The 13878-nt window shown below is 43.7% G+C and overlaps 1 protein-coding gene across 3 annotated transcripts in view; it reads right to left on the reverse strand.

The window, feature by feature from the left end:
- The window catches only part of rfx4 (regulatory factor X, 4), a 140709-nt gene that overhangs the window by 11923 nt on the left and 114908 nt on the right, over positions 1-13878 (reverse strand). For 2 of the 3 annotated variants that reach the window (XM_043708852.1, XM_043708850.1), the window contains exons 16-17: positions 13695-13854; positions 10123-10258 (exon numbers count right to left, since the gene is read on the reverse strand). In XM_043708852.1, coding sequence (XP_043564787.1) covers positions 10123-10258; positions 13695-13854 — 296 coding nt within the window. The remainder of the gene's footprint in view (positions 1-10122; positions 10259-13694; positions 13855-13878) is intronic. The other variant, XM_043708851.1, reaches the window with a different exon arrangement.

The following is a 13878-nucleotide window of genomic DNA, read 5'->3' on the forward strand; positions in this document are numbered from 1 at the left end:
AAGGGAGAGGGGAGGCCGACAGGGTGAAAGTGTTAAAATCACGTGGAGCCAATATAGGACAGCAAGCATAGGGATGATAGCAAATTGGAACTTAGTGCGACCAAATTTAATCACTTGCAATGAGTCTTTTACTGTTAATGGGGAAGCCAGCAAGGGTGTTTCACTGCGCTGATGGTGGGAAAAAGGACCAGAAATGATGGAAATTACAACAAAGTGGTTCTGAAAATGTGATGAATGATCCAATCACTCGAGAGATTTTATGTTTTTTTTCCAGGACAATGAGTGAAAGTGAAGAGACACATCAATAAATGTAGGGGGGGTGGGTTGCTTTTCGGAGGGTCAGTGTGGACTTGTTGGGCCGAAGGGCCTGTTTCCACACTGTAAATAATCTAATCTAATCCAAGTGGTTAAGGTTGTAAAGAACAAATAAAGGAGAAACTGTGCCATTGTTGTACATTGCACGTAATTTGATTAATTGTAAATGTGGGTGATTTAAATGGCAGTGGAAAATAGATTAAATATATCATGGATGATTTGGTACTGGGCAAAAGAAAAAGCCATTTTGATAAAACAGAAACCGAGGGTGGGCTGCTGTGGTGCAGTGGTAGTGTCCCCACCTCTAAGCCTGGGTTCAAGTCCCATCTGCTCCAAAGGTGGTGTGCTAACATTTCTGAATGGGTTGATTAAAGGAGAAACTGAGTTGTCGGTAACAAAGGGACAGAGATTTAAAGTAATTAGCAAAACAATGTAATGTGTTGTTTACACAATGAAAATTGCTGTGATCTGGGAATTTGCAGTATGAACGGGAAATGGAATCAAATTCAGTAGCGATTTTCAAAAAGGATTGCAATAAATTCTTAGAAAGGGAAGATTGGCATGAGCCAGGGCAATGGGAATAATTGAAAAGCATTTTCAAGGGGCTGGCACAGACACAATAGGACAAATGGCCTCTTTCTAAGCTGTTCCATATTGTGGTTCCAATAACAGCGCTAATCCCTGGAGAGATTCACATGTCACGTGAAGTAGACATGTATGAAGCTGGTATCCAGTCAAATTTGTTCAATTGATTGGCAAAGGTCCACAAAAAGGAAAAATCAATGTTTCCAAAGTTTGTTTGTTTTAGCTGGGACAATGTATGTGCCATTTGATATGATTAGATCTTTTGACAGATGATACAAAACCAAAACTCCAAATGATAAGTCTGAATAGAGGAATGGCAATGGCCAACAGAAGCAAAAACGTAAGGTCTTACAGCACATCAATTGTTGCTTTGATCAACTTCCAGACCATCAGGGAAGACAACCTTCCATCCATGGATGCCATTTACACAGTTCGCTGCTGTAGAAAGGCTACCAAAATCATCATCGCATCCCAGTAAGGATCTCCAACAACCTCTTCCATCATGCTTGAACACACACACCAGCAGTTTGAGGGACAGCTTCTTCCCGGCTGTTATTAGACTGACAAATGGACTCTCTAATTTCAAATAATGCTGATCTTGCTAATGATGACCTCATCTAGAGCACGCCCTGTGCAATGTAACCTGTATGCCTCTGTCTAAGTCAGTTTGATCTGTACATCCCTGTTTACTGTGTTCTGCTTGTGCTCATGAACAAAGCTTTTCACTGTATCTCGGTAAGCATGACAATAAATCAATCAATCAATCTTTGGCCCATCTGTTAAAGCAAGCAACAGAACCAGAATGCCTTCACACAGGTTTCTTCCACCTCCCACACCCCTACCCCCACCACACAGTATGTGATTAGTCTATTTCGCCTTTCTACACACCATCTCCTTCCAGTTGAAACTGACCTTAAACATGACTAGACAGATTGAGATACGTTCAGATATTTCTAACCAAACCTTCTTATCAGTTACTCTTAATTACAACTGGAGCATACACCTGGACACACTCCATTTGCAACATTAGCAATGACATCAGGCCTGATGAAGGAGATGCATGTAATTGGGATATATATGGACAAAGTATAAAATAGCGACCCCTCTAATTGGTCAACAATTAAACACAACGTTTATGAGTGTGACTAACACCAATGAGCTCTGTGTGAGTCTTAAAAATAGCTGAGAGTCTGACTGATTCAACATTTTATTCCTTCCTTCAGTCAATGAACCTATCATTAAATTGGCAAGACACTGTACATGCTTGTTCATTATTGCTTAAATAACACATGCCAAGAATAGTTTAGGAATGAGAGATAGCCAAAGTGCCAAGTTGGAATTTAATACACCATTCTTCATTGTTACAGATATTATTGGTCATGGAAAATCAGTTTTAGGAAATAAAAGGTCCCATTTGTCCCCTTTCACTAAGCCAGAGACCTCTGCAGATATGGTTCGCAGTACCCTCAGCGATTGTTGGACACATCCTGAAACAGATTTATTTTTGTTCCACATAAATATTCTGATGGCCTCTTCAATCAAAAGACTGATTATTAATTTGACTCATTCCATGTGTGATAAATATAGCACAACATTCAAAGAACTCTTAACCAGGGTGTCCAGTATGCTACTGAACTGTGCCAGCAATGAACACCATGCAAGCAAAGGGCACCTCTCGCCTGCATCTTCCAACATGTAGTCACACAGAGGTTGTATTTGTATATGTTGGAACTATTTCAACTCAAGTGCCTTAAAAGGTATATGTGGGAGACCCCTGTGGAAGGTCTACTCCCACGATGTGATCTCGATCCCTATCTGTTCAGGATCTGAAGATTCATCAGTCCCTGCTAAATGAAGCCAATGAGTTGAGGTGTTCTCAGGAGGAGCTTCCTCTTCCTACACCCATTGCTCCTTGGAGTCTGGGCCTGGAACTCCCGGCCTTGACTGTGCAGTTCCTACTGGTTCGTTACTACTTTAATGGAAGGATTTCCCACAGATCCCACATGCTTCATGGGGTTAGCACCAGAGGTCCGGGAAAACAGAGCCAAAGACCTACAGCTCTATTAAGTTCTAAAGCCTGAATGATAGCAAGTGATTTTACGGTGCTGCTGTAAATTAATCCCCTCACATAAAAAGGAGTAGCGTGAGAAACCTCAATAAAACAAAGGCTGACCTTTGACCCCAACTCCAATTTCCCAACAAATCCCGAAATCCCAAACCACACCATTCTCTGTTTTGAAAATGCTCAATGACTAAGAATCCCCAGCCCTCTGTGGTAATTAAGTTCTAAAGATGCAAAACGTTCTGTGCATTTAAATGTCTACTCTCCGACTTTCATTTTTCATGTTGTTGTGTGGACATTTGAGGCCTGCATTGAAGTAGTGACTTCCAGAATCGGAAATCAATGGGAGTGAACACCAATATGTGTATGGGTACTCTCCTCAGTCCGAAGTGATCGACACCTTATCCTAAGACAAGGTACCCTTTGTTCAGCTGGGGGAATCATCCTCTCAGAATCTAACTTGTCAAATTCACTAAAAATTTAACCTGTTTCATTGAGATTGTCTCTCATTCGTTACAGCGTGCACAGCTAAATTCCCGCAAGGCAGCAGGTTGCCAATTAAGCGATGTCATTGCTTCTTAAGAGCTTTGTTGATGATCCAATTCACCTCATTAATATTCAGCTTTCTACCCTACCAAATGTGCCAAACAAGCCATGCATTGAGAAAACTCAACGTGGAAATGAGAACAGCTACCTGGTGATTTTAGTTTGCCACTTGCTCTGATTGACCTCCGTGTTGGACACCGGGCACCAGTGTCTCAGGACACACTCCATGGGCACTTACCACACACACAGATCCCATGTCCATGGACATTGGCATCTGATAAATGCCAGCCTCTATGAAAGTAGACAAGCAGTAGGCTGGAAGAATACAGCAAGCCAGGCAGCATCAGGAGGTGGAGAAGTTCAACATTTCGGGTGTAGCCCTTCTTCAGAACTGGGAGTGGGTGTTAGGGGAGCTGCAGATAAAGGGTGGATGTGAAATTGGAGAACTCAATGTTGAGTCATCTGGGCTGCAGGCTGTACAGGCGGACGATGAGGTGTTGTTCCTCCAATTTGCGATCTGATTCACTGTGGATATGGAGGAGGCCAAGGATGGTCATTTTGGAAAGGATACGGGAAGAGGAATTAAAATGGGAGGTGACTGGGAGGTCAGGTCGGTCCCTGTGGGCCTGGCTGAGATGCTCGCTGAAACGTGCCCTCAGTTTATGTTTGGCTTCCCCGATGTAGAGAAGACCGCATCAGGAGCACCGGATACAGTAATATAAGTTGGTGGAGAGGCAGATGAACCTCTGGAAGAACTGTTTGGGGCCTTGGATGGAGGTGAGGTAATAACCCTCATGGCACATCCACTTTTTGGACTTTGCCCCCTCAGCCAGAGATTTAGCACAGACACAAAGCTGGAAACCTGTCAGGACTGCCAACAAGCCTCAGTCAAGTCAAGGAGGATAGCTTTTGCTCAGGAGGTCCCAGGCACAATAAGTCAAGGACAGTCTGCTACACCAGTCCAGGGGTTTGGACATGGTGAGTCAGCCACTCAGGACGGACAGAGTTAGGATCCCTTCCAGATAAGGTGAATGTCAGGCAGCCCAAAGCCCATCCTGATTCTATTTGCCCCACTGGGGATCACTTCTGGAACAAGAGAGAGGCAGGTATTAAAGGAGATGAAAGTGATTGCCACAGCTGGTATATTTGGTGTTCTGAGGAAGCAAGTTGGCAATGCAGAGGGTGCGCAGGGTTAGAGACACTGAGAGTTAGGGTTGGCAAGACCAAGTAGGGAAGGTGTCACAGGCAGTAGTGAGAGTGATAGAGCGATGAACCTTGGTGGGAGATGGATACAATAGTGGAGATCTGGTGAGTGCAAGGTGCCAGACAGAAGATGATGGAACTAGCCTAGCAGAGTGGAGAGAGTAGTTGACCTTCTTCCTAGTGCGAGGTATTTCTCTGAATGACTGAGACTGCACTGACCCAGGTCGTGACCTCAAAAAGCCAGGCTGGCATAGTCAGGTGTGATGGGCCAGCATTGCTGGTTGTGGGGAATGAAGAAGTTCACCCTCTGAAAAACGCCAGCTACCAGGACCTCGAGGCCCTTGCCCACACAGTGGGACATCAATTTGCCCCATCTGCCATGTCCAGGGCACATATCAAGAACCGTACTGGAAAGCAGTGTTTTCTGGTGCACAACAGGCATTTAAAGATGGTATGGGCCAAGGATGTCAGTGTATTCCAGGATACACTCGGAAAGGCAAGTTGTCATGGGAAGATGCAGCTGAAATCGATAGTGGCATGCCAGGAGGGTGTGGTAGGTAATTAATGTGGTGGGTTTGGTAAGATACAGCAAAATGTCCTGCTAGGCCTTATGGCAAGAAACCCTCCAAAAAACTCAATGTAACTCAGACTTAGCTAAAAAATTGAAAGAGTCAGCCCTTCATCTCTCTATCTCCCCTTGTGTGCACTGAATCTTGATTGCAGTCAGTCAGTCTGTCTGTTTGCCAATCTGTCTCTCTCCATATATCCATATCTATGTTTGTCCCTCTCTTCTCTTCTTTGCATCCTTCTCTCTGTCCATCTATCATCTTTTCTTTCAGTCTATCCAACTCAATCTCTCTTTCCCCAGAGAGATTGTAGCTGTATGATGTGGGAGCTGGCTAATCCCATTGTGAATGGCAGTGGCCACATCTGCAGCAAGTGTTGGTTGCTGGAAGAACTCTGGATCAGAATTGATGATCTGGAATCTGAGCTTCAAACACTGCAGCACAGCGTGAGGGGGAGAGTTATCTGGACGCTTTGTTTCAGGAGGCAGTCACACCAGGTAGATTAAGTAATTCAAATTCAGTCAGTGTTTAGGAACAACAGGGTGTGACTGCAAGTGAGGCAGGTAGGGGAATCATTTGTTCAGGAGTAGAGGAGCCTCAGTTTTTGACCTTATCCAACAGGCATGGGATTCTTACTCCCTGTACAGGTGAGGGAATGGACTGTGGAAGGATGAGCCAACTGACTACGGCATCATGGTGCAGAAGGCCATTCAAGAGGGGAAGCAAAAAGACAAGTTGTTATAGCGGATTCTGTAATTCGGGGGACAGATAGTATCCTCCACAGGCCGGGATCAGGAGTCCCACATGATGTTTTGCCTGCCCGGTGCCAGGATATAGGACATTTCCGACCAGCTTGAAAGGATATTGGAGCGGGAGGGGGAGGATCCAGTCATTGTGGTCCACATTGGGACTAACAACAAAGGCTAGGCAAGGATGGAGGATCAGTCTGGGGATCTTCGAGCACTAGGAACGAAATTAAGGAACAGGTCCTCAAGAATCATAATCTCTGGATTACTGCTCGAGCCACATGCAAATTAGCTTAGGGACAAAAAAGTTAGGGAAGTAAACATGTGGCTAAGGGAATAGTGTGGGAAAGAGAGGTTCCATTTCATGGGGCATTGGCATCAGTTTTAGAACCAGGGGAATCTGTACCGATGGGACGGTCTCCATCTGAACCGATCTGGAACCGGTGTTCTAGTGAAAAGGATAATTAGGGTGGTCACTAGGAATTTAAACTTGTGAGTTGGGGGAAGGGAAAGGCAAAGCAACAGAAGTGTGGTGATAAATTCAAAGGTAAGTAGCAGTAGGATTTAAGTTCAAGGCAGAGTATGAAAGAAGCAAAAATGAAGGATAACTCAGGAGATATTAGAGATGTTGTGGATCATGATGGTAAGAAAGCTGGAAGCAAGGCACTTTACCTGATTGCTCGTAGCATTCGTAACAAGGTTGATGAGTTAATAGCACAAATCATCATGAATGCATTTGATTTGGTAGCCATCATGGAGACATGGCTATAGAATGGTCATGACTGGGCATTAAATATCCAGGGGAACCAGACTCTTCAGAAGGACAGACAGGAATGTAAGAGAGGTGGTGTAGCTCTGATATTCAAGGACGACATCAGGGCGGTGCTGAGAGATGATATAGGTTCTATGGAGCACGAGGTTGAACCATTCGGGTGGAAATTAGGAATTCCAAGAATAAAAGTCACTGATAGGTGTAGTCTATAGGCCACCAAATAATAACATCACATTGGGGCAGGCGATAAACAAGGAAATAACTAATGCCTGCAAAAATGGTACGGCCATTATCATGGGGGATTTTGATCTGCATGTAGATTGGTCAAACCAGCTCGGTCAGGGTAGCCTTGAGGAGTTGGTTGAGTGTATCCATGATAGTTTTCTTGAGCAGCATGGAATGGAAGCTACGAGGGAGCAAGCTATCTTAGATCTGGTCCTGTGTAATGAGGCAGGAATAATTAATGACCACATAGTTTGGGATCCTCTTGGAAGGAGTGATCACAGTAGGTTGAGTTTAAAGTACAGCTGGATAGTGTGAAAATAAAATCCAATGCCAGAGTCCTGTGCTTGAATAAGGGGGACTACGATAGAATGAGGGAGGACCTGGCTAAAGTAAACTGGAAACAGAGACTTTATGGTGCGACAGTTGACGAGCAGTGGAGGACCCTCAAAGAAATTTTCCAAAGTGCTCATCAAAAGTATATTCCGGTGAGAAGAAAGGACTGTAAGAGGAGGGGTAATCTGCCATGGGTGTCTCGGGAAATAAGGCAGGCTATCAAAATGAAAGAGAAGGCATACAAAGTGGCCAAAAACAGCAGGAATCTAGAAGATTGGGAAAATTTTAAAGGTCAACAGAGAGCCAAAAAAGAGTTATAAAGAAAAGTAAGATAGAGTATGAGAAAAAACTAGCACAGAATATGAAGACAGATAGCAAAAGTTTCTATAAATATATAAAACGAAGAAGAGTAGCTAAAGTAAATGTTGGTCCTTTAGGGGATGAAAAGGGGCAGTTAGTTCTGGGATATGATGAAATGGCTGAGGCATTGAACAGGTATTTTGCATTGGTCTTCACAGTGGAGGACACTAATAACATGCCAGTAAGTGACGAAGAGATGAAGGTAGGTCAGGACCTGGAAACAATTATTATTATGTTGGATAAGCTAATGGAGCTAAGGATAGATAAGTCTCCTGACCCTGATGGACTGCATCACAGGGTACTAAAAGAGATGGCGGGAGAAGTAGCAGGTGGACTGGCGGTAAGTTTCCAAAATTCACTGGACTCTGGGGCAATTCCAACATATTGAAAAATAGCAAATGTGACGCCACTGTTTAAAAAGGAAAGTTGACAAAAGATGGGGAATTATAGACCAGTGAGCTTAACTTCTGTAGTGGGGAAAATGCTTGAGTCTATTATCAAGGAAGAAATAGCAGGACATCGCGAAAGAAATTGTCCCATTGGACAGATGCGGCATGGGTTCATGAAGGGCAGGTCATGTTTCACAAATCGTTTGGCATTCTATGAAGACATTTCAAGCAAGGTGGACAACAGGGACCCAGTGGATGTGGTGTACCTAGATTTCCAAAAGGCCTTTTGACAAGGTGCCACACATGAGGCTGCTGCATAATAGAAGGATAAATGGTGTTAGGGGTAGAGTATTATTGTGGACAGAGGATTGGTTGACTGACAGGAAGCACAGAGTGGGGATAAATGAGTGCTATTCTGGCTGGCAAACAGTGACTAGTGCTGTGCCTCAGGGATCGGTGTTGGGACTACAATTATTTACAATTTATATAGCTGTTTTGGAGTTGGGATAATGTGTATGATGTCAAAATTTGCTGTTGACACTAAGGTGGGTAGCAGAGCAAAGTATGCAGATGACTGTGAAACTTTGCAGAGGAACATAGATACATTGAGTGAATGGGCAAAGGTCTGACAGATGGAAGACAATGTAATTAAATGTGAAGTCATGCATGTTGGTAGGTGTAACAGTAAAATAGATTATTACTTGAATGGTAAAAAGTTGTAGCGTGCTGATTTGCAGAGGGACCCGCATGGCCTTGAGCATGAACAACTGAAGGCTGGTCTCCAGGTACAACAAGTAATTAGGAAGGCAAATGGAATTTTGTCCTTAATTGCTAAAGGCATTGAGTTTAAAAGCAGAGCGGTTATGTTGCAGCTGTACAGGGTGATGGTGAGGCCACACCTGGAGTAGTGTGTGCAGATTTGGTCTCCTTACTTAAGAAAGGATGTAGTGGCACTGGAGGGAGTGCAGAGGAGGTTCACTAGGTTGATTCTGGAGTGGAGGGGGTTGGCTTATGAGGAGAGACTGAGTAGATTGTGATTATATTCATTAGAATTCAGAAGAATGAAGGGAGATCTTATAGAAATATATAAAATTATGAAGGGAATCAATAAAATAAAAATAGATAGGATGTTTCCACTGGTAGGTGAGACTAGGACAAGAGGGCATTACCTCAAGATTAGAGGAAGCAGCTTTAGAACTGAACTGAGAAGGAACTTCTTCACCCAGAGGGTTTTTAACCAATGGAATTCCTTGCCCAGGGACGTAGTTCACGCTATTTCAGTAATTGCTTTTAAAGCTAAGGTAGATTCACTTTTGAACAATAAAAGAATTAAGGGATTTGATGGAAATACGGGTAAGTGGAGCTGAGTCTATGAAATGATTAGCCATGATCTTACTGAATGGCAGAGCAGGCTCGAAGAGCTGGATGGCCTACTCCTGTTCCTAGTTCTTCTGTTCTTATGTTCCACCTCTCTCTCATGTCTCTCTTGACACCCTGCTACCACACTTCCCACCATCATCTCCCCCCATTGTCACCCTGTTACCACCCCAACACCATTCCACTCCCAACTGTTTCTTTATCCCTTACATTCTATGAATCCATGTATCAATGTTTGTGCTCTGTCTCTTTCTAGTTATTCCCTTATAACTACCTGTCTGTTTTTCTCTTACTCTCTCTCTCTCTTTCTCTCTCTCTCTCTCTCCATATCATTTTCTTGGATTTTCCCTTGTTTTGGATTCTTTAAGTGAAGTGAATTTGGTCAATTTTCATCCTGTTCTAATGGCAAGACCTCAGCACAAATCAACCTCAATTCAAAGTTCTGGATCGTTTACATGCATTTAAAGGGTACATTGACATAACCATCTAATGAATTATTACTGGAATTCAATCTTCTTGTTTTGTAACAATGAAATTTCTTTTAGTTCTTTGTTATAAACACATAATTATCATAAAGGTTCATTATTCAACTGAGTATAATCAATGTTTGATCATGCAAACCGAAGCACTGGGAGAGACTAACCTGTGAGCCACTCCTGTGGTAAGTTGGATATGGCAATGGAGAAGAAAGGCTGTCATGTGTTAGGGTTGGATACTGACCCTGAATGGGAAGAGGGGGTTGATTGCTGTAACTACCGTAGTTGTACCCTCCTGTGTACCTAGAAGAAAACAGGATGCTACAGTGATCTGCACCATTGACACAACTTCGTATGAAGAGCTTCAGTTAAAGAATTGCATCGTTTGTTGATGATAACCAAAAATCCCATATTGTGCAACAGTTCATCAATTGAGGTGCCGGGTCTTCATTCAGCCAGAGACACCAAAGACAAATAGAAAGAAAAATATTACTCATTAAAGTTCACATTGTATGCAGGGTTGTATTCTTGAGCAAACTCACATGTTGGCAATTTGAGGGTGCAACCTTATTTTGACCCCTATTCCATTTCACTTTCCCCTCCCCAATGGTAATATTGGGGAGGTAAAAGGATGAGTTCTATCGATTTTTAAAATTCATTTGTGGGACATGGATGTCGCTGGTTGGCCAGTATTTATTACCTGTCCCTAGCTACCCTCGAGGAGGTGGTGGTGAGCTGTCTTGTTGAACTGCTACAATCCATCTGCTCTGGGTTGACCCACAATGCCATTAGGGAAGGAATTCCAGGATTGTGACACAGCGACACTAAAGGAAAAGCAATATATTTCCAAGTCCGTGGCTTGCAGGGGAACCTGCAGGTGGTGGTGTTTCCATGTATTTGTTGCTCTTGTCCTTCTAGATCAAAGTGTTTGTGGGTTTGGAAGGTCTGAGATCATTGGTGAATTTCCGCATGCATCATGTAGATACCACACATTGCTGCTATTGAGGTGGTGGAGGGAGTGGATGCTTATGAATGTGATGCCAATCAAGCAGACTGCTTTTGCTGGATGGTGTCAAGCTTCTTGAGTGTTATTGGAGCTGCACCCATCCAGGCAAGTGGGGAGTATTCCATCCCACTCCTGACATGTGTCTTGTAGATGATGGACAGATTTTGGGGAGTTAGGAGGTGAGTTATTCTCTGCAGCTTTCCTAACCTCTGACCTACTGTTGTAGCCGCCATGTTTATGTGGTGAATCCAGTTGAGTTTCTGGTCAATAGTAACCCCCAGGAACAGTGGAAGGAGCAGTGGGGGATTCAGTGATTGTAACACCATTGAATGTCAAGGGGTGGTGGTTAGATTGTTTCTTATTGGTGATGATCATAGCCTGGCATTTGGGTGGCATGAACATTAATGCCGTTTGTCAGCCTGAGCATAGATATTGTCTAGGTCTTGTTGATTTTGAACATGAACTGCTTCAGCATCTGTGAAGTCACGAATGGTGCTGAACATTGTGCAATCATTGGTGAACATCCACAATTCTGACCTTATAATGAAGGGTAGGTTATTGATGAAGCAGCTGAAAATGGTTGGGCCTAGAACATTGCCCTGAGGAACTGCAGAGATGTCTTGGAGCTGAGATGGCTGACCTCCAACAACCATGACCATCTTCATATGTGCCAGATATAACTGCTGTACGTATCCTGCTAGGTGGTAAAGGTTGTGGGTTTCAAAGGTGCTGTTGAAGGAGCTTTGGTGAGTTACTGCAGTGCATGGTATTGATGGCACACACTGTTGTTGTTTCAGTTGTGAAGGGAGTGAATTTTAAAGATGGTGGTATAGTGGGCTGCTTCATTCTGGATGATGTCAACCTTCTTGATTGTTATTGGAGGTGCATAGTCCTCTCAGTACTAAATGTGTGCAGTTGATGGCACCTGCACATGGGGGAGGCCAGCACTAACCCCATTATTGGGGAACAAATTGAATCTGCACGACCTTGCTCAGGTCACCCATCATTGTCTGGAAGGACCCATTTGCATAGAGGTTCAGCACCACAGTGTCCTTCACAGCCACTAGGAGAGGATGGCTTCACACTCACATGGAAAACTCTGGGCTTCTCATGCACCCAGGCAAGCTGAGGGACTCTGTGGCTGTGGCTGTCCCCTCAGCTGGGTGCTTCTCATCCATTGCCCTGGCCTGCTGCCATTCCTGGGCTGACCATCAGCCCTGGTCCTCCTTACATCTATCTACATTTTCTTCAGTCAATAGCCATAGTGATGAATATCCCATCATCACTCTCAGTGGAAAGGACCTAAAGTGGAGGCCTTGATGTGACTCTCTCCTTGCCTCTGGAATTCAGTTCTTTTGCACATGTTTGAGCCAAGGTCAGGAGGTAATGAGGTTAGGAACCGAGTGTCCCAGACATATTTCAGTATCCATAACCTTCAAACATTTTTTGTTATCATAAAGAGTGAAGTAGGTTGGCTGAAGACTCATGTATGATGATGGGGTTCTCAGGAGGTGGTCATAGATAGATCACCTACTCAACACTGCTGGCCGAAGATGACTGCAATGCCTTGAGCCTTGATGTGCTTAGTTATGGATTCAACCCTTCCTGCAATGAATTGTTTAATCATCCACCACCATTCACACTGAATGTGGCAGGACTACAGAGCTTAGATCTGATCCACTGGTTGTGGGATCGCTTAGCTCTGTCTATCACTTGCTGCATATATTGTTTGCTCCTGGCAGGCTGTCTTGTCAATCTCCATTGAACCAGGTTGAACCGGGCCTGATGGTAATGGCTGAGTGGGAGATATGGCATGCCATGAGGTTGCAGATTATATGGGAATACAATTCACCTGCTGCTGATAGCCCACAGCATCTCATGGATGCCTAGTTGCTAGTTCGGATTGCAGTCTATTCTATTTAACAGGCAATAATGGCATACAACATGATGGAGGCCTTTCTCAAAGTGCAGTTGATCCTCTAGAGGAACACAGGTCCTGAGAGTAACGCATTCAATTTACAGATTGCTCATTGCCAACACCTGATCTGGTCATTTGTCTTACTGGTGAACAAGGAGAGTGCAGGGCTACAACAGAGCTAGTCTGAATGTGTGAACATGAGTCTGTGACTTCCGCAGAGGAAAGAAAGTGCTGGAGATAAATTGTCAAAAGCCTGATGATAAAACTGTCCTTTATCGACCAATTACTGTTTTCACTGTTTCTTTGTGACTTTAGCACAGGTTTGAAATCTTATGAAATCCTCAGAATTTTCAGCTGCAGGCCTACTGTCTATTTCATGGCCTGACTGTAGATAGGAAAGAATATGTACGTGCTTCAACAGAACAGAAACCATTTGTTGAAAATGGACACAGAATGTACCAGTAGCAGGAGTGAATGCACAGGGTTACCAGATACATGGGTTTGTCAGTAGAGGAAACCACAGATGTAGGAAGGTACACAAATATTACGTAGAAGAAAGTAAACGACTGTTACAGAAGAGATAAGTAAAGGAAATAGGAGAGAGAGGTAAATGGGATATAACAGGAGAGGGAGATACATGGATTTAACAGGAGAGAGGGAGGGTGCTATGATATTTGGAGAAAAAACAATTATATTACGTATATGCTTTCAGTCACATTTTCATGTTGAGTTATGGACCTGCTCCATTATGTTAAGTAAACCAACTAACACAGGAGCTAAATTGTGTAAACAAGTGGCAGCACATAAACACCTACCCATGTTCCTCTCTGTGTGGGTACACTGGCATCCTGTGAGTTGAGGACGCTGTAGGCACATTATTGCTCCTCATACACGGTAACTGTTGTGGGCTATCGGGAGGAGCGGAGCCTGTCGTAACGGTGTATGTCAGAGACCATGTATATGATTGAACTGCTCCTGGTAAAATAAAGATCTGTAAAC

Source organism: Chiloscyllium plagiosum, chromosome 19 (assembly GCF_004010195.1).
Source record: "Chiloscyllium plagiosum isolate BGI_BamShark_2017 chromosome 19, ASM401019v2, whole genome shotgun sequence".
Lineage (NCBI taxonomy): Eukaryota > Metazoa > Chordata > Chondrichthyes > Orectolobiformes > Hemiscylliidae > Chiloscyllium > Chiloscyllium plagiosum.